The 25,851-nt window shown below is 45.9% G+C and overlaps 1 protein-coding gene across 2 annotated transcripts in view; it reads right to left on the bottom strand.

Annotated features, from left to right (window-relative positions):
• TRIM66 (tripartite motif containing 66) overlaps positions 1-25,851 on the bottom strand; it is an 862,818-nt gene that overhangs the window by 17,418 nt on the left and 819,549 nt on the right. For both annotated transcript variants that reach the window (XM_086956002.1, XM_086956003.1), the window contains exon 18: positions 5,716-5,868. In XM_086956002.1, coding sequence (XP_086812128.1) covers positions 5,716-5,868 — 153 coding nt within the window. The remainder of the gene's footprint in view (positions 1-5,715; positions 5,869-25,851) is intronic.

Below are 25,851 nucleotides of genomic sequence, written 5' to 3'. Positions count from 1 at the left end.
ATATAAGATCCATTTAAAGTCTCAATAAATTATTCCCTTGCTCAACCTTAAGTAGGTGGCTGCGAGTAGGCAGGCTTAACTTAGGTTGTGTAAAGCATTTAAAAACACCAATACACTAAATAAGTAAGACACAAGACACAATAAAAATCCCAACATTATAACAATAGGACATATTTTCATAATTAAAATTACACCAAAACAACAAAAATCCAATGTAGAGAACTGGAGATATGAACTTTTAAAGAATAAATTCTTTCAAGTGCCTCAAAGCCAAAAGCGCCACTTTGGGACATCTGTTCGTGCTTGACCAACACAAAGTTATAGTTCCAAGCCGACCGCAATGGAGTGTGCGTTGGATCACTTAGCTGTAGGGCTTCTTCTTCTGTCGTCGAGCAAGGCTCCTCGTTAGGCCAGGTTTTGAGTTGACAATGATGGCTTGGTTCAGCGTGGGACCTCGATGAAATCATGGAAATCTTGAGCTCCAGAGCTTTCAGCGGGACAAACATGAATTATAGGCCGGGATGCAGTTTGACGTCGGCGCTTGACTCTCGTAGACAGGTTGGTCACCTTATGGAGCTTTTTACCAAAAATTCTCCAAACATTTTCAAACTTCTGGATTTTCTTCCAGAAGGTTCTTGTGGGGTAGTTTCCATAACACCAATCCAAGATTCCAGATGCTCTGAGTTGCTCCTCGGGATGTTGGGACTACATAGCCCACAATGCACCCAACCAAAGCCTTTAAAGTCCAACTGAAGGCAGTCAACTGGTTTCTTCTTGCTGGAGAGGATGGTGGAGCTCTTTTAACCTGTTGCTTGTAGGGAGTCTACTCATTCTCTTTTTAAAGCAAGGCCTTAGGGCTGTAGTTCTCAAAGTGTGCAGCAGGTGCAATCATTCAGAGTCCAGAACCTCTTGGTGCAGGCCAGAGTTCCAGTAGGGGAGTCCTTCTTCTTGTAGTTTCAGGCAAGGATCTGAGTTGCTGTGGGGCTCTGCCATATATATCCATTGTCCCCGGGCGAAAAGCAGGGGGCACCCCTGTCCAACAGGGTACAAGGTGATACCCAGAAGTATGACAACTTGCTTAAAGTGTGGCATATTCTTGTCTCAGAAAGCACTATTCCTTTAAAATCCAAAAAGGAGAAACTCTCTCCAGGCAGTTGGGATCTGGATGAGCCACCCTACTGACGTGGCTAAATTTCCCTAACACTCCCCTTCCAGCCAATCTGCTAGTTCAATTACAGTTTCACCTGCCTGACTGCGGGTCCTGTTCTAACTGTCACGCCCTCTTTGAAGACCAGTTTAGTTACCCAGCCGCCCTACTTGCCTTACAGTTCTCCTCCCACCAGATGTCCGTTGTCCTTTTGCAGGCTACTTCACACCTCATTAGAACGGTTTAGCTCAGCCTGCCAAAGGCTGGCTAATCAGGAGAGGCGGCTGGAAGGCTGGATTTTGCCTAATCAAAAAAACAAGTTCTATAACTTATTTTCGGTGATAGTTATAATCGATCAAATCTTAGCAAGTTGTTGGATTTATTCTAACTATCATTTTAAGTCTTTGAATTATAATTTTAGCTGGCTCCTGTCAATATTTATACTTTAATAAAGTATTCCCATTGTGCTACAATGGGGAAAATGAAATTAGTAGTTTTCCCCTCAACAGAGGATATAAAACGTCCTTTATAATGTCCCTGCATTATAGTTACCAAGCACCCTACCCATTGGGCATGTAGGAGAGACACTGAGGTGACTTATATGTACAAAACACTCAGTTTTAGACTTTGGAAGTACCTTTAATTCCAAAGTTGAGTTTGCACATAATTTACTTTTAAAAGCAGTGTGCAAAGCAGTGCCATCTTTAAAATGACAGCTGGTAACACAGCAGTGCCCGCTGAGGTGCAATAAATCTGCTGGGCCTCTAAACCTACATGCCTTAACATAAACTAGTGGCTTAGAGGTAGGGTATCAAGACAATTGTAATTACACCTATTTACCATATACCTTTTGCACAGAGCACTTGCCCTGGTTATGGTTATCATAGCCCAAGGCACAATCAGAATCAGATACCACCAGTAATAATCAAAAAATGGGGGTGATTAGGGAAAAAGGAGGACTTTCTCACAAGCAGCAATCACAATCATTGTAAGGGTGAGGCACAAGTCAACCCTAAATTAACTTGTGCTCAACCCTCTAATAGCGTGGCATAGACCAGTCAGGCTAACTTAAAGGCAATGTGTAAAGTATTTTATGCAACACTTCAAACAGTAATAAAGTGAAAAACACCACACAAAAAGGATCCCACATCAAGTTAGAAAAACAGAACTTCTTTTAATAAATAAAACAAGACCAAAACAGCAAACATTCAATTAGCAGACCCAGAAATATTCAAGATTAAATATTGGCAAGTAAATAGTGCAAAGCACCAACTGTGGATATCTGGTTGTGACGTACCAGGACAAAGTCACAAGTTCAGACTGATCACCATAGAGTGGGGACTGGCTAGAGGGACCCAGTTAGGCCCACTTAACAAAGTTCCTTAAATTCTGGTTTGTGGAGCGTTGCAAGGATCTGTGTCAAAAGATGTGCCACGCAGGCACAGTGATGCGTAGGTTCAGAGATGTGGTGAGGCTACAATGCAGGGCCTGCATCGTTTTCCAAGATACCTCTGATGGGGCTTGAGATGCGAAGTTCAGCATCATGGATGCGGCGTGCATTTGGGGTGATGCGTCAGTTCAGAAGAGCTGCGAGGCTGTGATGCTGAGTCCAGCGTCATTGTCAAGGCTGGCATCGACGAGGGATGTGAGGTCCTTATTCATGGATGCACCATGAAGTTGGGGTGAGGCGGCATTTCCACAGAGCTACAAAATGACGTAGGTCTTGATGATGGGTTCAATCCATATAGCACCGGATATGCATTAGTTCTGCTCAGGTTTGCGCCGCTCAGCAGAGGAGATGCGTTGGTTCTGCTGGGTCCACAGAGGCTGGTAAGCACCGTAAGCCCACTACCAAGGGCCCAGGGCTGGGGTGGCAACACTTAGGAGGGTAGACTCACAGATGGCAGACTCCAGGTGCAGCTGCAAGGTTGTTGAAAGCCTGTTGTGTCACTGAAGCTTCAGTTCAGGAGGCCAGCCAACTAGTCCTTGAGGTCACTCTGGGTCTGGGTTCAAGAGATATAGGTGCAGTCCTTCTCACCCAGGCAGTCCAGCAGGGAAGCAGTTCCTTCAGAGCACAGGTCCAGCAGAGTGCAATCCATCTTCGTAGTAGAGTGTGCACAGGTCCAGAAGTGTACTAAAGTGGTGTTGTCTAAGGTCCAGTATGTATGCCCAATGGTGCCTTTGAAGTAGGGAGAAGCTACGGAAAGCATGCCTTTGAAGTGCACATGTGCTCTGGATTCCTGGCCTTGGCTCCAGACTAACTACAGGAGGTATGCAGCCCTTTGTGTGGAGACAGAACACAGCCTATTCAAGTGCAGGTGGGGCTGGGCCCAGCTCCTCTCTACCATCCTACCAACGATGGTTTATCCATTCACGCCTAAGCTCACAGTTGTGGGTGGCTGCCTACGAGGAATACACCGAGCCCAACTGTCACCCACACCCAGTCATGTGACTCAGACACAGTCTGCAGGCACCAAATGGCTCAGGCAAGTAATTGCCAACATTCCAAAAGTGGCATTTTCAGAACTGTAATTTAAAATCAGACTTCACCATAAGTTAGGATTTTTTAATTTCAAAGACACTAAACATGAATAGGGCACCTGTTCCCATTCGTAAATGATACTTAAAAAATGTAATAAGGTAGTTCCAATGGTATCTTATGGGAGAGGTAGGCCTTGGAGTAGTGAAAGACAAATGTAAGAGTTTTTCCCTAACCGGATATGTAAAACTTAAAAGTACATGTCCATCTATTTAACTACACTGCATCCTGCCCTCTGGACTGTCCAAGGTCTACCTTAGGAATGACTTATATGTTTTAAAAAGGAAGGTTGGGGCCTGGCAAGAGGTTTACTTGACCAGGTCCGAATTGCAGTTTAAAGCTGCACATGCACAGGCTGCAATGACAGACCGGAGACACGTTTAAAGTGCTACTTTAAGTGGGGGCCATTAATAGGAATTAAGGCATTAGGACCTGATTACAATATTGGGGTACGGTGCCAGCTCAATGCTGGCTCCGCAGTGCCAAACCCGCGCAAGGACCGCTGACCATATCATGAGTTGAACACGTGTAACACAAGTTCAACTCGTTATATGGTTGGCGGACCTTTGCCTTTGCTATGGCGGTGCCTGGAAAGCAGGCACAACAATGAGAACAACAAAAAAGTTCCAGCATGGCATGGACGGGGATGTCTACGATGTGCTAGAAGTTTGTGGGCATACATGTGTACCCATGAATATATCCCCATTGCGGGAGTCTATGGGGGCTCCATTGGGCCCCCTTTGTTCCTCCACCACCAGCCTTTTCATGGTGGGGCTCTCACCAAGAAATGCTTGTTGTGGATGAACTCATAATATGCTGAGCAGGACTGCACTAGTCCCCGCTCAGCTGATTGCGTTGTGGCACCGCCACTGCCAGGGAATGACTGTTCCCTGGTGCAGCGGTGGTTCACCGCCGATACTAACAGTCAGAATACAGCAGGTAGTAGACTGCATGCGTGAGTCTGGCGGTCGCCAGACCCATAATCAGGCCCTTGGTCATTTGTTATTTAACAAAGTTTTTGAGTAGTACACTGTTAACCAATTCATTGACTTCTTGATGCTATTGGAAGACAAAGGAGTAGACTGTTGTATGAAAGCTGGGTCTGCCGAATTGAGTGTTCTTCAAAGCGGGAGTCTGGTATGTTGACCTTCTGTCTTAAATGTATTAGTGTGATTTGTCAGTCCTTTTTAGTAGTAAGTTGTCCTACAAAGGATGGCACAAGAAGTGTGATATGTGAGTTTGGAGTTAGTCCCAAAGGATGGTCCAAAAGAGGTTCTGGAATGGTCTTGCAACTTTTCTATAAACCTATGCGCTCTTGATCGGATAATCTGTGGGTTTATCGTGGTCCCATTACAAACTTGCTTCTAACCAGCACGGAAAAGCCAGCGAGTCTTAGGATGCATTATTATATTTATACCTTTGTATAACTTCTAAAGTCTCAGGCTACATGTTTTAGTTTTTACCATTTGTTTTGCCAGCACATCCAGGTATTTATTTCTTCCCCCTTCTGCAGATCTCTTTGTCCCAGCCTTTCCGTTCAAGTTCATTCATGTTCTGTGTCATCAGCCCATGATCATGTGGCCATGACTTGATACATGTGTTCACTTATCAAACTATTAGGTGAGGAGAAGGGTGTGCAGTAGGTTGATGGAGGGCATGAGAAGATAGAGGTAAGAAGGAAAGAATGGGGAGGTGCAAGAGAAGTAGGCAGGTCAGGAGGGAGGTAAGGGCTGAAAGACAAACAGCAGGAGACCTGCCAACATGCAGGAAGTGAGGATGCAAGAGAAAGCAGCAAGTGAACCTTAGAAGAGGGGAGCAGGAGGGGGCGGGGAAAAGACCTGGAGGCAGAAAGTGAGAAAGGGGATAGTAGTCTTGTAGTTGAAGCCACAGCAATAACCAGAGTCGTGTTTATTGATATCGTAAAGATGGTGATGTTGTGTAGTAGTAGAAGAAACGCATTTCAAAAACGTACCACACAATGACTGTTAAACTGTAGCATACAACTTGAGATGAAAATGCAGTTACTCACATAATTGAATTTTGCGCAGTTCCAAAACATAAGACGCACATCAAAAACCAGCTCCTCGAGTGTTGAATAATGGGGGCTATTCGTTTTTTGAAGTTTCCCACAAATGATTGACAGATCCATAGGTTTTTTGATAATCTGGTAATAGTGACGTGCCTGCAATAAAAAAAAGTATGAAAAGAAGCAAATGTTTTTCATTGATTATGAGAATGTCGCATGTTAACATGCATTTTAAATGTATTGCTATTATGTATTTCAGTGCTGTACATTACACATTTAGGCTGGCTGTTCAATTAGGCATAGTCTCATTTTGAACCTGCAATAGACAATTGGGAAGCTGCAGATATGTTGTCATGATATGCCTAGAAGTGGGTCCCTTGCTCACTTTGCCACTCCATTCAAGCTAGCCTAGCTGATGAGGGGTGAAACCCCGAACCCGTTCCTAGGATGCTTTTTCTGGTGCAGGAAAGACCTGGATTAACAGTTGACGCTGGACTTTTTCCATGAGGAACAGGGTCAAAACTGATTTGCATATGGCTGGGTCTGAACTGGGGTGGCGAAATGAGCTAAAGAACAATGATGGATTAAACCCAGATCTGTGAGTGGGGATGATAGTCTGAAAAGTTTCAGCGCTCCGTCCATCATCTCCTTGTGTTTGCTTTGTTCGCCCTAAGTTGGCAGGGTATGCAAAGACGTGGGTCCCTTGCTTCCTTTGCGACTGGTTTCAAGCTAGGCTAGCTGATGAGGGTTGAAACCACAAAACCGGAATTATAATAACAATATCAATACATTTTGATTTTTGAATTATGACAATTACATAGAAAATTTGAGTCTCAGAACGTGTCTTCTTTAAACTGACTGGAAGTGCTTATTAGTTCTTTGGAGCTCCACTGAACCCCCCCCCCCCCCCCCCCCCACCCCCTACCCCCATGAAGGGCTTAAGATATTTCTACCCTTGCCCATGAGCGGTGGGGGGGGGGGTAAAAATATATATTACACACATATTTCAAAAAACACTAGTCATCTGTAGCCCACACAATGCTACGAGCCATGGAGGAAAAGGCGATTTGCTGCCAATGTCAGCACCCAGTTATATCAGCTAATCTGCTTCTCAGTCGCCGGCAGCATTGTGCAGGCCCTGAAGGTGCAGTTCAGCTGCTACCAGCTCCTGTACCCTCTTAGACAAGAGAGTGTCTGTGTTGAAATCAAGGAGAAAAGACAGATGAGAAGACCGTGCAGGGACCAGTTTGATCAGTGTGCCATTACATACATGATACATTTCGAGAACAAGGTACAATCTTTTGAAATTGTAGCATGGGGCCCCTTTCTCTGAATCCTGGTTACACTACCCCCACCCTATGTTCACTGGTGACAGCAACATAATATTTAAATTACATTTTCTACAGGATGGGGTCCTGGAACCAGAGGTGAGGTGTAAAGATGAGGATCTCCGCGTCATGATGCCCCCCACAATAGCGCCGACAAACAGTGAGACAGGGCTACTGGTTATATCTAAAGTTTCTCTTTCACAATTAGAGACAGTGCTAAGGGTCAAAAGAATATTAAGATCATTATGTTACATTAAAAACAGAATGGAATAAAATAAACAAAATTACAACAGGCAAACTTAAAGTATGAAGGAACGGCAAAACAAAGTTGCCTAGAGGCAGCAATGACACAGTTTGTCAAGAACTAAGACAAAGCCGAGGCGCTTAGAGGAAACCACCAAAAAATAACAAAAGAGCCGAAGGGTCTCCAGACAAAATCATGTTCCAGGTGTCATGCATAGAAAGAGAATGAATAAGAAGCAAGTATGCTTGACTTGCAAAGCAACGAAAAATATATTACAAAGGAAACTTGATAAACTATAAATACATCTAGTACAGACATATTATTGCAACACAGAAGATGAAAGTAGGATATTTGATTACTGACACTTGACCCAGGAGAGAAAAATAAATAAAAACAAGCTTCAAGAATCATGGGACCGAGAGAGCGCTATGGTATCTTAAAAACTGTAGGGGTGCATTATAATCATGAGTAGTCAGCACCCGCATATTTAAAGGACTTTACTAATGGATGATTTTAAAATATAACAGTAGGCCGGGGATCACTGCAATAAGTAGAAATGTATTCCTAACATTTGCAGACTAATGTAGAGCCTTAATAGAAGTGTGATGCTTTGAATAACTTAGAAATGCTGTTTATTATGTGAAAGGCGTCCCATATTAAGAGTTGCACTTGTAGGGAGACAACCTGTAATGCATTAACGTGAGTAGGATTTAGGTATAGAATCGAAATGTAATAATGCTTTATAGTGATGTTGAATGTATTGCTTATAATGTAAGAATTAGAAATGCATTTGAATGTGCAAAGGCCTGGGACATGAAGAAGCCAGAAGAGGCCTAACTGTAATTTCTTTAGTTAGCTTTTGTTGGAAGTAGAACAAATATCTCCTCTGGAAAGGTTGTTCTCAGCAGATATTCGAATGTGTGCAAGGTTGTTTCTCACATATTTCGGTTTGCAGGTGCAAGGACATGTAACTTGTTAGGTAAAATACTCCATTGTTTTAGGAGTTAGGATGGGAGGCGCAAATGCAGAGGTGTATCCAAGAATGCGGGAGTGCAACATTTGGTGGAGAAGGTGCCTAGGATCCAAGGACACCTCAACGGACGCTGGATGCCATGCTGGAACAATCCACAAATCAACACCTGCCTAAAGGGGTGTGCCTCAGGGTGGAGAGAAGATTTGGGCAGGAGTTTGGAAGAGCAGGATATAGGCAGTCTTATAGTAGATTTTAGGGAACTCAGGGAAGAGTGGGATGTAGGAAGGAGCATCTTAGAACGAGCTCAGGAGCTTATGTTGAGTGAGTGTACTTCTTAGGAAGTCTTCACTGCTGACACCTTTACTCTTGCCTGGGAGGAAAAAGTTAAGTAGAGATGTCACCTTAGAGTTAGAGTAGGGACAGACTAATTATTAATTTTTCCTTTCTGTAAATGCAGTCCAGATTTCAAGTGGGGACTATCATTGTATTTCTAATGCTTCTTGAGTTGACTTTGCTCTTTATTTTGAGTTGTCTGAGACACTTGCGTAGGATTATGTTTGTATTAGTGCCGGTTTATTTCCTGAACCTCTTGCTGAGGTGTGTGTATGTTCAACTATTTTTGTTTTTGTAATAAATCCTTAAACTTTAGTTCGTAGTCAGTGATTCTTTAATTTGGATTTGATTGTTGGTTTACAAAGCTGTTTGAAGTTATGAAATTGGAAATTTTTCCCTCTATATCTCTAGGAGATAAAAAGATTCGATCGGCCTGACCTGGGATTCTGGAGATTGGTAAGGTAAAAATCTAGCTAAGAATCCCAGCTTCCCCAGTTGGTAGCAGACTAAGATGGTTGTCTCTAGAGTGAGGGAGTTCTAGATTAGGATAAAAGTTCCCCAAGACCCATAGAAAATTAGGTAATGTTTGCCCAGTGGGTTGTTGGCGGAAGACGGCGTTTCATGGAAACTGACGGAGAGTGACGGTGCGGCGAAAGCAGCAGTTCATAGAGTGTGAGTATAAATAGGGTTATATGTTGTTAGATTGCAGTGTTGGTGTTGTGATGTCTTGCAGAGTTAGAATGCCTGTTGTGTGAAAGGTGATCAGGCTGTGAGCGCGAGCAGCCCGGGAAAATCTTATCCCCAAGGAGTAGCTTAAGTGGGTCGGCTGTACCATACCCCCAGAGTCATTGTCAACCATTGTTAAGGGGATCGTGAGGTACCATTGATTACCCACTGGACCAAGATAGGGGAAATGAATGTGTGAATGCGTGAATAATCAACGCTGGTCGTGGGTTGCTGGGTGTTTGTAACCTATCAGTTGAGGTGATTGTCCGGTAGTTTCGTGGACTGACAGTTGCCATTTTTCGGTAGACAATTACACAACTGTGGACGTACAGTCAGTCTGGACGTACAGACAGCAAAGTGATTGCTTGGTCGTAAGTGATCATTTCAGTGCATGATTGGGATCTATGCGTGAGTGAGAGTTGACTTGCAAAGGAGGGGAACTGCTGCAAAGCGGAGGCGAGTGACGTCAAAAGGTGCTGCGCTGTGATAGGGCGGTTGGTGTGAAGCCGCGCTGGGATTGGTAGATTGTCATCAGGAAGTAAGAGAGAGTTGCGAAAGGAGAAGCGTTGTTTTCAATCTTGAAATGTTTTAAAGTTTTGCGAGATTTGTTCAAAAAAGAAAAGAAATTAGAGCCCCGGGGGGAAAAGGGGCTCCGCCCGACGATACTCCAGCTCATTATATGGCTACGAATGTGGGTTTGCATACTATATTGTGGCTTGAGAATTGGGCTAAGATGACTGAAGGAACTGAGGAGCTGACCTTTCCCCGATATGGAACTTTCAGATTGGAAGTGTACATCAGTTGAAATCGATTATGGCTTCTTTGCGACCTTTGCCTAGACCAATACAGTTTGAGGCATTACATGCGTGGATTAGTGCGGCACACGAGCCAAATAGGAACAGGAGACAGGAAAGAGTGAAACGGTCAGTCAGAGCATTCCAAGGTGCGCGGTGGGACGCATTAGAGAAGAGATGGAGAGTACAGACCATTGAGGGGGACAAATTGTACCCGCTGTTGGTTAAGACAGGGGACACGCAGAAAAAGAATGTTGAAGAAGACGACAGTGATACAGATGATAGCTTGATTGAGAGAATGTTAGCAGAGAGACCACCTCCATACAATCCAGAGTCAGAAGGAGAGAAATCAGCCCCAACAGAAGGAGCTAGGGAACCGCAAGCTCCACCTAGTGCTGAAGTAGTGGAAAAGCTCTCGACAGGGGAAAAAGAGAATGTCAAAAGTGTCAGTTCACAGAGGTTGCCGGATGCTCTTACGGTACTGGTTACAATTGGTCACATAGTATCAGTGTACAATCCAGAGCAAGTGAGGAGTGGAAACCCACCACAGACAGGGATAGAAGGGAGCACCAGCTTTGGTAGGAACAGTGTAGTGGGTGGTTTGAGTCAAATGCCACGGCCTGTGGAATCGAGTATCCCGTTACCAGCTACAGCAGATTCGTCAAGAGGGCCGATGGATTTGAGAGGACCAAGACCAAAACCTCTTGGTGAATTGAGTTCAGATTTAAGGACATAGGAGACAGTTTAGGGGGGCTCAGGTTGACAGGCCGGGAGAGGACTGGGACCATGGGAGTGCGGATAACAGGACAGCGTTTAGAGATACATCTGAAGTAAACATATGCAGAGAACAAGACTGTGCTTGTAGGAAATCAAGTGGTGCATTTAGTAGAAGTACCCTGTCGGCAGCGGTTAAGGCGAAGAGATTGGATGTAATGTAGTTAAAAGCAGAGGTGGACTAAATAATTGAGGGAAATTTGCCTTTGGAGAGAGTGGAGCTTTATGAACCAGATGGGTTGTTGTATGTGGCAAACGAAGTGACTCACAAAGCAAGGTCGACAAATGAGAAACTGACTGAAATGGCGAACAAATATGATGTGGACTTGTCTAGGACAAAAAGGTTACAGGGTAATCACAGGTTGCAATACACTGATCAAAATCTAGAAGAGAAGAGGGTAATTGGCTTAAAGACCCACATTAGAGAGTTGATTATAGGGATATGAGCCTGGAGCAGACTTGACAAATGGGAAGAAAGATGGTCAAATAAAAAGAGTGTCAAGAGGAGTGTGGCAGAGACACCTCCTGTAGGAGGGGTAATGGCAGGAATTGGGGCATACCCTTTACGGAAGTGGCCAACGGAGGCTACGTACATGTGCCTTGGAATCAAGAAGACTTGGCGGCATTCACAAATGATTTCCCAAAGCTGAGAGAGAGCCCAGTTGTGTGGTACAAGCAGGTTGAGAGGTTTGTTAAGATCTGTAAAGTGCTGGGGATTGATTTGAATACATTGTTTGACATCGTAGTTCCGGGAGAATAACTGATAAAACCCCACTGAAAGGTAAATAGCCATCACCAGTGAAAACATATTAACACTGAAAAAACTGCTTAATCTGAATGTCAACTGGCTCAACTCCTTTGTCTTCACCAGTAAAGTCCCACAATTCCTGTGAGACTGAATCTCTCAGGTCAAGTGTAAGCTCCTCCACTGTCAAAGCAGGGTACATTTCTATGCACACATGCTGATTTGTGACTTTGAAGGTAGCATCATTATCATTAGTCTGTACTCTGCACTCCTTTGGGGGTCCAATAGATGGTACAATTGAGTTCACACAGGAGATCTCTCCCTAGCAAACAAACAGGACTTGAACCGCACACCACAAATTGATGTCGATCTCAAATGTTCCTATCTTTACAGGAATTGGTTCCATCAAAGGATTTGTCATCTTCCTATTTGCAACACCTACAATTTGGATTGTCTGTCCCGAGAGGGGTAGGTTGGGGACTACTGCAGATCTCACCGTATAACGGGTAGCACCAGTGTCAACCAAAAAGGTTGTAGGGTGACCATCAACATCCGCCTCATCAAATGGTCCCCTCTGGTCTACCTCCAAGACTGCCCCTAGAGTGCAGTCTTCCTCCCATCTCAGGCACCGACATGCCAACGGGTCTAGGTAACAATCATCATTCTCATCAAAAAGAGGCGTCTGCTGGTATGTCCGAGTCCCTGACGGGATCCTCAGTGGCTGGGGGACCTGCACTCGAGGAGCCGAAGTCCCCCCTTGACCGATTTTGGCTTTAGCTTCAGTGTTGGCCGGATGTCTCAAATCCGTTGCTGCAACGGGTATCAGCATTGAAAGATGTGAGAGCATTGTTATGGGTCACCAGCTTACAGTGCATGTCCCACAATAATAGGCTCACACGCTACAAGCAGGTCATACTTGCTGCGGAGAATGTGACCCTTAAGAGGTGTTCTGTTTTGAATCCTGCTACATTGATGCTGTTGCCTAATACACTTGATGAAGATTGTGCTGATGTGTCTGAACTTTGCACCAAACTAAGACCTGATATTGTTGATGAACCGTTGACTGACCTTGATGAAATGTTCTTTGTTGATGGTTCATGCATGAAAGACAGTGTCGGGCAGTTGAGAGCAGCATTTGCTGTATGCACCATTACAGGAGTAGTTGAAGCTGCGTGCCTGGAAGGAGTATACTCTGCTCAAGTGGCTGAGATCATTGCTTTGACTCATGCCTGCTTAGCAGCAGACCAAATTCGAATCACTATTTACACGGACAGCCAGTGTGGGTTTGGTGTGGTTCATAACTTCGGACAGTTATAGTCCCAGAGAGGTTATATGACATTGTCTGGATCCCCCATTCGCAATGGGGAGTTTGTGAGGTTACTCCTAGAGGCCTTACAGCGTCCTAAAGAAATTGCTGTTGTAAAGTGCACGGCTCATGGAAAGGGGACAGATTTTGTGTCACTTGGCAACCGCTACACGGATGATGTTGCACGTTGCTGTGCAGAACAAGGTTGTTCCTTTACTGAGAAGCATATAGAAGAGAACCAAGAAAGAACCGACTTTAACATGATGCTGGCCATGGCAGATACTTGGGATGAGTTTGCAGGAACAGGTGTCTGACCATGAAAAGAATGTGTGGATCAATTCAGGCTGCGTTAAAGGGGATGTGGACATTTGGGTGTCAGCTGATGGGAGAGCGGTGTTGCCGGATGAGTTGTTGATCCCGATGGCAAGACTGATTCATGGTGTAGTGCATTTGGGAAGAGATGCGATGGTGCGAGTGTTCAGGCAGACATGGTACAACCCACGGTTCCGTGCGGTGGCAGAAGCTGTGTGTCAGAGATGTGTTACGTGCCAACAAAGGAATGTTGGCAGGAGAACTGCAGTAACCATGAGTCACATTGGGAGGTCAGAGGGGCCCTTCAACAAAATGCAATTGGACTTTATTGAGATGCCTAGGAGGAACCAGTTGAGGTACATCTTGGTAGTGGTGTGTGTGTTTTCAAGGTGGGTGGAGGCGTACCCGACACGCAGGTGTGACACACTTACAGTAGCTAAGTTGTTGCTGAGGGAACTTATCCCTAGGTTCGGGATACCTACCTCTTTGGAATCGGACAGAGGAACGGACTTTCATAGTGAAATCATGAACATGCTTTGCACAGCACTGAATATTGATCAGAGACTTCATTGTAGTTATCGTCCAGAGGCTTCTGGAATAGTGGAGAAAATCAATGGGACTCTGAAAGCTCGAATGGCAAAAATGTGTCCATCTATGTCTCTGAAGTGGCCTGATGCTTTGCCCTTGGTGTTGATGAGTATGTGCAGTACCCCAGACAGGAGAACAGGTCTTTCCCCTCATGAAGTGCTGATGGGAAGGGTTATGAGGTTGCCAGTGGTGCGGTCAGCGGCCCAGATTAATATCACAGATGATCTGATCCTCGATTATTGCAAAGGACTAGCTGATGTCGCCCGTTCTGTGTCTCGTCAGGTGCAGGCTGCTTTGGTCCCGGCTTCCAGTGATCTCTGTCACAACCTGAGTCATGGGGACTGGGTGCTGGTTCAGAAGCACGTACGAAAGAGCTGCTTGGATGTTCGCTGGAGAGGTCCTTACCAAGTCATCCTAGTCACGAACATTGCTGTGAAGTGTGGGGGGGTGCCGAACTGGATAATTGCTTCTCATACTCGTCGAGTTTCAGCACCCTTGGAAGAAACAGCTCCTCTCCCGAATGAAAATCCAGCTTATGTGGCAGGGCCACAGAAGGGGATAAGCCAAGCTGTGAGGGTGTCTGACGAAGCTGGTTGCTCAGTGGACCAAGCTGAGGGTGGTCACAACGGCAGCGACTCCGAAACTGACTCCGAAAGTGGAAGTTGCTGTGAAAGTGGTCCAGAGTCAAACTCAGCTGAAGAAAGTCTCGGGCAGGGTGAGCAAGAAGACAGCACAAGAACAAGCAGTAGATCAGAGGAGCAGTGGCCGGAGAGACAGAGGCGACTGAACCTGAGACTGGTATCCAAAAGAGATCTTGCTCCAGCGTCTGAAGAATCTAAATCAGATGAAGGCGAATGGGAGCAAGCTCATGGAGGTCTAAGGAGATCAAGGCGAACAAGGTTGCCTTGTCGAAGGTACGCGACTCCTGAGTGGACATACCCTGTGACTGATGCCAGGTGTACTGAGTTCGGGGAGGATGAGGGCAGTGATCGGTACCAGTCCTAACATCAAGCTGGATGTGCTGTTGTTGGTGCCAGGACTTGAGATCGAAGAAGTATTGACCATCACCGTTCCGAATCCCCCGATATGGAGTGGAATTCGCCATCGATCTTGAGTAGACTGATCTTTCCCACGTTTGGGCCTGAAATACCATCTCATGAATCGATTGTTCTTCATCTTGAACTTTTGGAATATGTGTTAGAAGCAGTTGGAACAAATCTTATTATGGACTAAAAAGACTTTGCTGTAAATAGAATTGCTTTTGACAACCTAGGTCCGAGTGGAAGAAGAAGAAACTTAGGGACTTCCCATAGAGGACGGAGAAGGGTTAGGGTTGTCTATTAATTGGTGTAAATAAGGAACTGAAAACAAAGGAGGCTTTCAGCCTCTGAGGTGTGGTTCCAGTGCTGTAAGCAACTAAAGGAAGAGGAAAGTGACTCTTGAGTGCTGTTGCTGAACAAACGAATTGAACATAGTCCTGAGACCATGGAGGCTGGAAACCCGAATAGTAGAGCTAGGTGCATTGTAGGCACACTCGTAGGAGGAGTGATACTCTTCATCATTCTAGTAGTTGTAGTTTCATATTTAGTACCACATGAGCAGGTAGTGGAGGTAGAGGGAACACCTACACCTACTACTCCTAGCAAGGAAGAGTCAAAATAGGAGACAAAAGAGTTTTGCTACTAGAGGAGAGTTGTAGATTACATGCAGATCTGTCTAGAGGTAATTTCAAGCCTAAGGCATATGCGAAGTTGTTGTTTGAGTATATTGAGGCCATGGATGTGAAAGACTGTTATGTGTGTATGCAATTGCCTGCTTCTGTAGATGAAGGTATTAGATACCATCACCTTCAATTGACTTATGGAATTTCATATAGTTTGCTGCTTAGCATTTTCTATGGACATAATCATTTTGAGTATTTCTTTTCGAATTATGATGCTGTACTTCCTGAAGTACCAGCCTATAAGCATTTGAATAAGTATGATTATTACAAATCAGAAGACAGACTTAGGACGTACTTCATTCCGACACAAGAGTTGGACACATCTTATGCTCATTGCCATAATTTGACGTGTTTGTTGTCAGATACGGAGAAGAAATTTATAGCTCAAGTAGAAGATAGATACAGGAGACAAAGCAGTTGAGAGATTCAGGACAGGGTAAAGTGGATTGGACAGATGAAGATAAACTACACAGGTCAAAGGGAAGCTATGGTCTAATAGCTCTAGATGAAGTGCAAAAACGGAAGTTGTGCATTCATAGACCACAGACATATTATGAGAATGTGTACATAGGTCATTCCACGTGTGAGCATACTTACACTTTGTAGTATTATGCAAAGGACTTTCTGCAAGGTGTGGTGCAAGTAATTCCAACTGTGTATTTCGTTTATGGGAGGAATGCATATGTCCGATTGCCTGAGAAATGGTATGGAACGTGATATTTAGCGATCATTTTCCCTAAGATTTATCATACAGAAGACTTTGAGCAAACCTAGCATCTTCATTTTAAACAGTACAGTGAAAACTTTGTAGCATGTGCACCAATGAGAAGTTACACACCTTATTAGCAGGTAAGGAGCTATATGATGTAGTTATGACAACCTGAAGTACACAACTAGTCAGAATGTGATGGAAAAAAAACGCCAAACAAACATCTCTAGTGTAATGAGCAACGTGCAATGATTGTTCCTTATTCTACTTAAAAGGAGTCATGAGTAAGAAGACAAAAACATTGTTATGCGGTGGGAGGGAGGGAGGCAGTCAAATGCAATCCAAGATAAATAATGGGATCTACTTAAAACGGATTTAGCACTGCCTTAACCCATTACAGGCTACCTGCTCCATCAGTTCACTAAAATAACAAGGATAGTTATGTTTGCGTGAGCTGGATTTACACACATTTCAAAGGTGTTTCTAAAAGTACTAAAAAACAAACGCACTTTAAAACAGCAAAATTTGAAACAGTCTATCGGTTTAAGTAGCAGCAACGTAGTAATCGCAACACATTGTTTACAGTAAAAGTTCTTAACCTGTTCCGTGCTCCCGTCAGCCGACGGGAGCACTACCTTGCGGGTGCTGCCGTCGGCCAACGGCCGACGGAGCCCCACCCACTCAGTAGAACGCCCGCACCGCGGCAGTAAAACCGCCGCGGTTACGGCGTTAAAGGCTACATACAAGTAGAGCAGAAACAATCTGAGTCATCTGTGTTTGTGAGGCAGTAACACCTGCACCTTTATCACAGGCCACATGGAACAACAATGACAAGGCATGGCCAAAAAAGGTAAAAATTTGAAACGCAACCAGAATCATCGTCCAGTATGAAGCCCTGTTTTTGCAGCAGACTGTAAGATTAGAGATCCCGCCGTAGTGCGGAGGAAAGGAGGGTGTGCTCTTTGGATTAACACAGACAAAAATAAACATCAGGGTCCAAAAGCACTTTCTTGGATCTTTTACTTTATTTGGCCAGTCACCACAAAGGAAGCGGTGCCTCTTCCCCTCGGATTGATTTTTTAACCTTTTATTAAAGAATTTCAGCTCCAAGGTTGGGAAGGCTCGTGGATGCGGACAGCTGACAGGAAGATGGAAGCCACATCAGCTGAGCAGAGCATTCGGTGGCCTTTTTCATTCTCATACACAGAACTGTCACCTGACCCCCGGCGCCTCCCCAGATGAGCGAGGGCCGGCTGCTATATGAGTGCCCTGACACCATGACCTGCACCTGGCAGCGGATGCACACACATAGGACTCCACCGCCCCCACAAGAGCCTCGCAGCTTGTGGCAGCTCCCAACAAAAACACACAGGGTGTGCGATGAAACAGTGCCACTCCTGCCAGCGGGGGATGCCATCACCGGGCAAGGGTAGGGCCACCAGCTCGCTCACCTCGGGGTGCAACACGGGGTCGCAGCTTGCCTCTTTCTCGTACTCCTCCATACCACTGTCAGCCATCTTGGTGTTCAACGCCAGCCCTCGGGCGGGAGGAGGCGGTGTAGGGGGGTGACCTCTGCCTGCTTATTCACTCATCAGCTGCGACAGAAGGGTCCTGCTGGGGTACTGTATGTGCTTTAAAACAGAGCTCCGCCGGAGACCCGTGCAATAACAAACCACTTTTCCTACTCAGCTACAAACAAAATTGCATATCTACGTTGTTCACGCAACTCTAATACAAACAAGCTCCTACTACTGTACCAATACAGGAATGGTCACGTTATGATAGAAGTATCACACCCTCGCAAATTTTCTCATTAGTAGGTGAAACCTGCTGGAAAAAATTAGGAGGTAGGGAAACAAACGCTCGAGATTGTCCCGGCAGCTTCGAAAGCGAAAGTGCGCACTGCGCGCTGAATCTAAACAAAGAACGTCATCCTGCCCGAAGTAGGACAAATTCAATAAAGAAAAAAATGCTTACAACGCTAACAATAAAACGTACTGGGTAAGAACCAAAGTAAAGGAGCCAGTAGCCTTGGGAGGTTACAAATGACGACACAGCAGTACTAATGAGGGACGAATAAGCCTCTTTATGAATCAGAAGACAGCATTTACGAATGACAGACACACAAGCCAATAAAAAATATGGACGGGTTGGGAGGGGCTTCTCTCCATAGTGTACTACAACAGATAATCACCAGAGCAGAGCTTGCGCACTGGCTCTGAGGCTGGACCTAAAAAACACATAGCTCAACATTACATGCCTTGGCTGAGTGAAAACAGCGGTGGAGTGGGACCTAAAAGGAGCCCTGGAAAGTGTGCTCCACCCCCCACCTGTCGCAAATGAGTGTAGGGAGTAAGTCCAACCACCCATAAAAGGGGTTTGGGTGAAGGTTTGTTAAATGTGTGCTTGAGATCATATATTCCCTTAGGGACGTTTGCCAGACTATTTAGCTGACTTGTCCTTCCACCCAGCCCTAAAAGCTGCCCCCTACTCAGCCTGTCAGTGTTTTTCCATTGCCCCAAATAACCAGCCCTGCCCTGGGTAGACTGGCCATGTTGTAAAACTGCTGGGCGTATTCTCCTAAGATCTAAAATGTAAAGCCCTCTAGGACACATCATCCAATATCCCCTCCCTAGGGGCAGTCCTACCACAAACCCCACACCCATCCAACATAGGCATCACCGGTCATGTCAACCTGTTAATAAAAGGGCCCGGGTGCACCTGCTTATGGCCACTTATGCACACATATCAATGATGCCCATGTCGTTCTTTCACTAAACATGTTGACCCATAGCCCACAATATTTCATTGATGATGAAGGGGACAGATCTCACCTGCCGCAATGCCAGGAGCACAGCATTTCTTTGGACAGAAGGTGTAGATGGAGTCTGGCGCACCATAGTCACATTTTCTAGCGGGCGCAGCCACCAAGGTGGTAATGCTGCTGTACGTTGTAATTAAACATTTGGAAAGCCTTCACAGATGAAGACTACAGCAATCATCATTTGTAACCCCGCAGCCACCCACATTTAAGGATACGACCTGCAGCCTGTAACACTGGTCTAGCCCAGACAAACCAAACACTGGTGTAAAAACAAACAGGTAGTACTGTTCCCCAACAGAGAAATGTCCGCACATTCATTGGATAGTAAAACATTTGTCAGTATAGAGAGGCGTGAGAATATACATATTCAGCTCAAAGTATTCAACCCGGGTGCTTAATTAACCCTCAACACCTACTACCTAGAGGTGTTACTCGCACACCTAGATGTGCCACAGATACAATGAAAAAAACGAGGGTTTTCTCCAGCCCACCACTTGTCATTATTCAGTCATTTACAAGTATGTCTCATCTGTGGGTATGAATAACCCCAAGTACTCTCTTCAGAGACAATGTCAACACTACCAAGCCAAGAATTTGGGAATCCAGAACAATCAGTCTTCTTGTTTTTCAGCAGCCTTTATTCCAAAAATTCAATCAATTCATAAAAAACACCCAGCACATGATTTGCCGACACGTGTTTCGTCTTTTTCAAAGACCTTTTCAAGGCTGGAATGTCAAGACATATACCAATAAATACACTATATACATATAAACATATTCACAGGACAACAAGTAGTTCCATATACATGTTCTATTAGTAATACATTCAGACCAATCACGGCGCTGCTCCTGCAGCATCATGATTGACTAGGAGAGCCCGGAAGCCTGAGTGTTTCTGGTGCTGTAGCAGACCTGAAGAGGACCGAGAAGAGGCAGCTGCATCGCGTGGGGGAGAAGGTACGTTTATTTTATTTGTTTTTAATTCACCCCCACCCCTGTTCCGAGTGAGCTGCCACTCTGATCAAGAAAAGGAGCCAGGTGGTGAGGCCAAATGTGAGGGTGACAGGATGTGATTTAACCGCTAAAGCCGCTGACTCTGAAGCTCGGGAACCAGGTTCGAGTGTGGAGGGAGGCTCAGAACATTCTGTGATTCTGGGCAAATAACTTAATCTCCTTGTGCCTAGAAATAAATGTGTCTGTCTGTAATGCAAATGGTGTTCATATAAACATTCTGATACCTTCCGGTCGAGTTCACGCTATATAAAAAATACAATCATTTGCAATGCATTGTAATAGGTCTCACATGTGTGAGAGTTTGAGCTATTGGCGTTGTCAATGACAATGCCTTTTATTTATGAGTTTTGAAAACCTGCAAGCAGTGCATAAACATGCACTTTGTACTTATAGTGTTTCCTTACGAGAAGTAAGGCTGGCCGTTAACCGCTTAACCGCGGCGCAAATTCTCCCTCAGTGCGGGAGAAATAATAAGTGGGCGGAGCTGCGTCGGCCAATGGACGCGCGCAGAGCCAGCGAGGTAGGGATCACAATGGCCGTTGGCCGATGCTAGCACAGAACGGGTTAAAGAACCACAGTGACTGCCAGCTTTTCTTCTCATAAGCAATGACTTTAAGTCCAAAATGAGTGTTTACGCATTGCTTGCAGGTTTTTAAAACACATAAATAAAAAGCTTTGTCATTTACAATGCTATAGTTCAAACTCTCACAAATGTGAGACCTATTACATTGTAAATGTTTGTTTAGCTCTGAGATGGAGGCGGCAGCAGCTATGGGAAAGCAGGGAGCGTGACGCCAGGCCATGCGTTTCAAAAGCAGGACAGAGGGGGAAGCAGCTGCGGCCAAAACAGACCTCAGGCTTTGAATGCACAGCAAATGTGGTAAGATAAGAGCAAGATTTACAGCTCTGTTCACAACAGTACTCTGTAAACCAGGAGCACTGGTTTCGACTGCTCCAGCTTAAAAAAAGAAATAGTTCTCACATGCTCTGAGTATCAACACATGTAACAGGGGAAGTCCTTAAAAATGGGTGGAGCTTTTAAAGCCCATATCCTGAATAAAACATGTATTGCAGAGACAGCGCTAGTCCTGCCTAGGCGAAATCTAAACAAGCATTTACAATGCAATGGTCTCGGCATTATTAAAAGTAGAGCTATTGGCATTGCTCGTGACTTTTTTTCATTTTTTGTTTTTTTAAAACATAAATAAATGGTATTGTCATTTACAGTGGCAATAGGTGGGCATTAGAGAGTAGTAGAGAGTATTCGCGGACACAGAGCCACACACACAGACAGAGCCGTGCACACACACACAGACAGAGACACGCACACACACACACACAGAGCCGCGCACACACACACGGACAGAGCTACGCACACAGACAGAGCCACGCACACACACAGAGACAGAGCCACACACACACACACAGAGCCATGCACACACACACACACAGACAGAGCCATGGACACACACACACAGGCAGAGCCACACACACAGACAGAGCCACGCACACAGACAGAGCCGCGCACACAGACCGGCAGAGCTGCGCGCACACACAGGCAGAGCTGCGCACACACACAGGCAGAGCCGCGCACACACACACAGAGCTGCGCACACACACACACACACACACACACACACACACAGAGCCACGCACACACCAGCATCACCACTGCAGAGTTCTCCTACGTTTTCTTCTCCCATTTCATCATCACAACATCTTCTTCCAAAACCTCCTCCATTCATTACCATTGCAGCTGCCCCCACGTAACACCACTGCATGGTTCCCCTACTACAACGGCCAACACTGCTCCTGCCATCAGCACACCTCCACAGTAGCAGTTCAGAAATAACCACCTGCATATATATTGACTCCGAATAATAGCTACAGAGGTACCCATCCACACGGCAGTGAAAAAGAATATGAAGAAAGTTTTAGGAACTTTGTTCTAATAAACAAATCCAGGGACAAACTAGTACATTTTGGCCCCCTCCGGTGCACACAGAGAGGGTGAAACTAGGGATAGTACCTGGCTAGGTTTGACCCACGATGTTTTGTTTGAGGTGATCTAGTCAAGTCAAGCGTAATAGATGTCCCATTTTGTATTCTTGAGTGTTTTCGGTTGGAGAAGGGTTAATTTGTAATTGCTCAATTGTAGCTAAATTTTGACGCATACATGCATCAACGTATGCACATACAACATAAATAAATGAGGTGGACACACACAAAGAGCCACATCCCAGCACAGAGAAGCCACACAAAAACGTTTTAACACAAATGCAGGAGCCATCCATCCACATTAGCACAGAAAGGAGCTTGGCACACACATACTCATAATTCCCAGGGCAAAGCATGACACACATATACAGTCATGCATTAGACAGGCAACCGTCTTTTGCGAATTAACGAAGCCACATGCGTCTGCTATTTCTCGAAGCGTCGAATCCCGGGACCCCATACGTGCTTTTCATTTTTTCGTAATTAAAATACTTCCCATTAACAGGCAAGAGCAATTTAAAGCGGTGCCAACCGAAAAGGAGGCGGTAAAGAGGCCAGCTTCCAATGTTGGGCCATGTGTGCCAGGTTTCTTGTTACCATGAATAGGCGCCTAAAATCCCCAATATTCAAAATATCCCCAAAATAAAAAAAGGCCATGTTTAATGCAGGTGCGTGCGCAAAACTAAAAGCAAGGTTGTGGTATTAGTTTGTGAATTTTGGGGGAAAGCGCCTCCAGACACACAACATTTTTTTATATATATTTAATGCCAGTTATGCTTTTCCTCCCAAAAAGCCCATGACGCTTTCTGTCAATCAAACATTGATAAACTGGCGCACCCTCGCGCCTTGGAGAGAGAGAGTGCGTGTAAGGGGGGGAAATAGGCTCGAGGACTCGCCCCCCCATGGCTGCAGATACAAAAGGCTGGAGTGTTCTGCTTCCTCCCGTGCCACGAGGGAGCGCGAGGCCTCGGACATGTACGTGTCCAGTCTACGGGCCCGTACACGCACCCCTGCCAGTCTTCCCATCAGTAGGACGGAGGGCTGTGGAAGTTGGTACACGCGGCGCTTAATTTCCGACCGTCGTGCAAATAAAGATTGTTGCCGGAATGCCAACCCTGTGGCCATACCATAACCCCCGCCCCCCTCCCGAGATGCCCATGCCCTCTGCTGCGCAGAGCAAGAGATGGTGTTAATGCGACTCCATAAATGACACCTTTGGTGCCCTGCAAAGAGTGGGTTTAGAGACCTCATGTGAGGAATGGTTTGCTCACTGTATATCATAGGAACTGAGGCTTCTTTAAAATAAAGGCCCTGTTCGACCTTAGTTTGAAGATCGCTCATGTGTAAACCCCCCCCCCCAAGATAATATAACCCCTACCTCCAAAAATATGTTCTGTTAAACAAAAACTTCAATAAACACTCGCGCAGTTCTCCCATCCACCCAGTGATATTTAAGAAAACACACGGTTGGAAGGTTTTGAAGACAGCGGTATTTTGCGATTTTCCGTCCCTGGCCCAGGTCTCGGCGCACTATCCTTCGAGGTCCCAGGAAGCCTCGAGAAGAACAGAAAACTACTTCCTTACCTGCTCGACCGGTTGGGGTGGCTCGGGTTCCTCCCTAGCCCATCCTTAGGCACGACATGATTCAACAAGACCAAGACGATCCTCACCGGCAGACGAGAATAAAAAAATGGCGGCCACAAGCTTCCGATTTTTTCGGAATTGGGGGCATGGTTTTGCTGTTTTGAGTGACAGACAACGTCACTGTCTAAAGAACAGCAAAACTTACGCCCCCGAATCTGAAAAAGACAGAGCCTATTCGGAGGGACGGCTCTCTCCTCCAATGGCTGGCCTCCGTTTAGGAAGCCAGCCAATGGAGGGAGAGCCAAAAAGAGGGAGGGATAAAGCAGCCCTCTTACTGACAATAAATCTCGGACTTCCGGTCTGCATATTACCTCGACCTAAAAAGGAGACACTGCAGGGCAAACCAGATGCTGCAGTACACCTCTCAGTAAGAGGTGCCCCTTCAACACTGCAGTGCCACCAGAACGCCACCAGAGGGCACCAGAGATACACAGCAGCATAGTACTGTACTGCACCAACAAGTTTGGCACCTTCATCCCGTTTGGCAAGGTGTCCTGCTCAGTACTAACCCTGGGCGAAGTACTTCGCTACGCCCACGGAGTGGGCGTAGTGTTGCCTACTTCGCCCTGTGCGAAGTAGGCGTAGCAAGCATCACTACGCCCACGCCGTGGGCGTAGCGAAGTTGCCCGCCACCCGCCCTCCCTAAATGCTTCAATTACCTTAAAAATTAATTATAAAACTACTTACCTTGTCCGCTGCGTCCCCAGTGCTCCCTCTCGTCATCCGCCGCCGTCATGGATACTAATGCGCGTGCGCGGCCACCAACGCATGCGCATTTCTCCCGAGAAATGCGCATGCGCGGGCTGACGCGCATGCGCATTTGCATCCAAGACGCCAGCGCAATGACAAGAGGGAGCCCCGGGGACGCAGCGGCGGACAGGGTAAGTGGTTTATAATTAATTTTTAAGCTAATTGAAGCATTTAGGGAGGGCGGGTGGTACGTAGTGGGGCTACGCAAAGTGCGTAGGTGGGCGTAGTTTCTCGCCCACTTCGCGTAGCTTCACGTAGCCCCACTACTCCCACTATGCCCCCCCTTACTCAGTACCCAAGTGCAGGTTACAAAAAACACTAAGTGAGGAACAGGTATTGTCCCACAATAAAACTTCCCACCTTGGAGAAAAGAGGGATCCCTATGTGCTGTGTGTGTGGAGTCAGCGGAAGGAGGTCTGCCTTAGAGCAAAAAGTGCCTCAGCACAGCCACAGGAGCAGGCTATGGCGAGGACCAAGGACTAGATGTGCAGCATGCCACTGAGCCCACTGAGACAGAGTGGCAGCATAGAAAAAAACAGGCATTGCACAAAATGAGCAGACAAGCCTTTCTGGGGGCAGCACGCAATGAAGTAGTGTAAACATTGCCAAGGGACACCAGCTCACAAGGGAATAACCTCCTAAATAAAATAAAGACTCAAGGCACCAACACCCCACTGCACATGAGAACAGGAGATAGAAGGTTGATGTAATTGCCCAGCAGCCCCATAACTCACCCTCTCTTAACACTGGACCAGTTGTGTTCATTTGTTTAAAAGGGAAGAAGAGACCATCTTGTCTCCTTCAGGAACTGTGAGAAAAAAGAAGCTGAGGCCACTGAGGCTGGGGAATCATCCAAACATTTCAGACAACTCACGCCCGAGGAGACAACCTGGAAGGGAGTTGCAGCACCAAGACAGAAAAGTTGCAGGCCAGACAGTGCTTGAAGTCCTGGCACTGCTGGAGATACCCATTGGTGCAGCCAGACAGAAATGAGACTCCGCAAGACAGAGGAGCAGTCTCAAACACAGAAATCAAGTGCGCCCTGTAACGAAAAAGGGTGAAGCCACTCCTGATACCCTAGAAAGACCCAGTGAAAGCCTGTTGCAGCCACAGGGAGAAGAGACCGTATGATTCCTGTGGCAATCCGGCAGAACAAACCAGAAAGATCAGGGAAGTACAGCGCCAAACACAATCAGTGCTGTCTCTTGAACACAGCCCATCAATAAGTAAGAAGCCATGATTACTCCACCCGAACAACCCCAAGTACATGAGATGGCGGTGGCAGGCCTCCTACCCCACTCAGTGTCACTGAGACTAACTGAAGTCATGGTGGGAGCGAAGAGCACTGCGCGCC

This window comes from Lissotriton vulgaris, chromosome 2_1 (genome assembly GCF_964263255.1).
Source record: "Lissotriton vulgaris chromosome 2_1, aLisVul1.2, whole genome shotgun sequence".
NCBI lineage: Eukaryota > Metazoa > Chordata > Amphibia > Caudata > Salamandridae > Lissotriton > Lissotriton vulgaris.
This window is presented reverse-complemented; position numbering and strand designations above follow the sequence as displayed.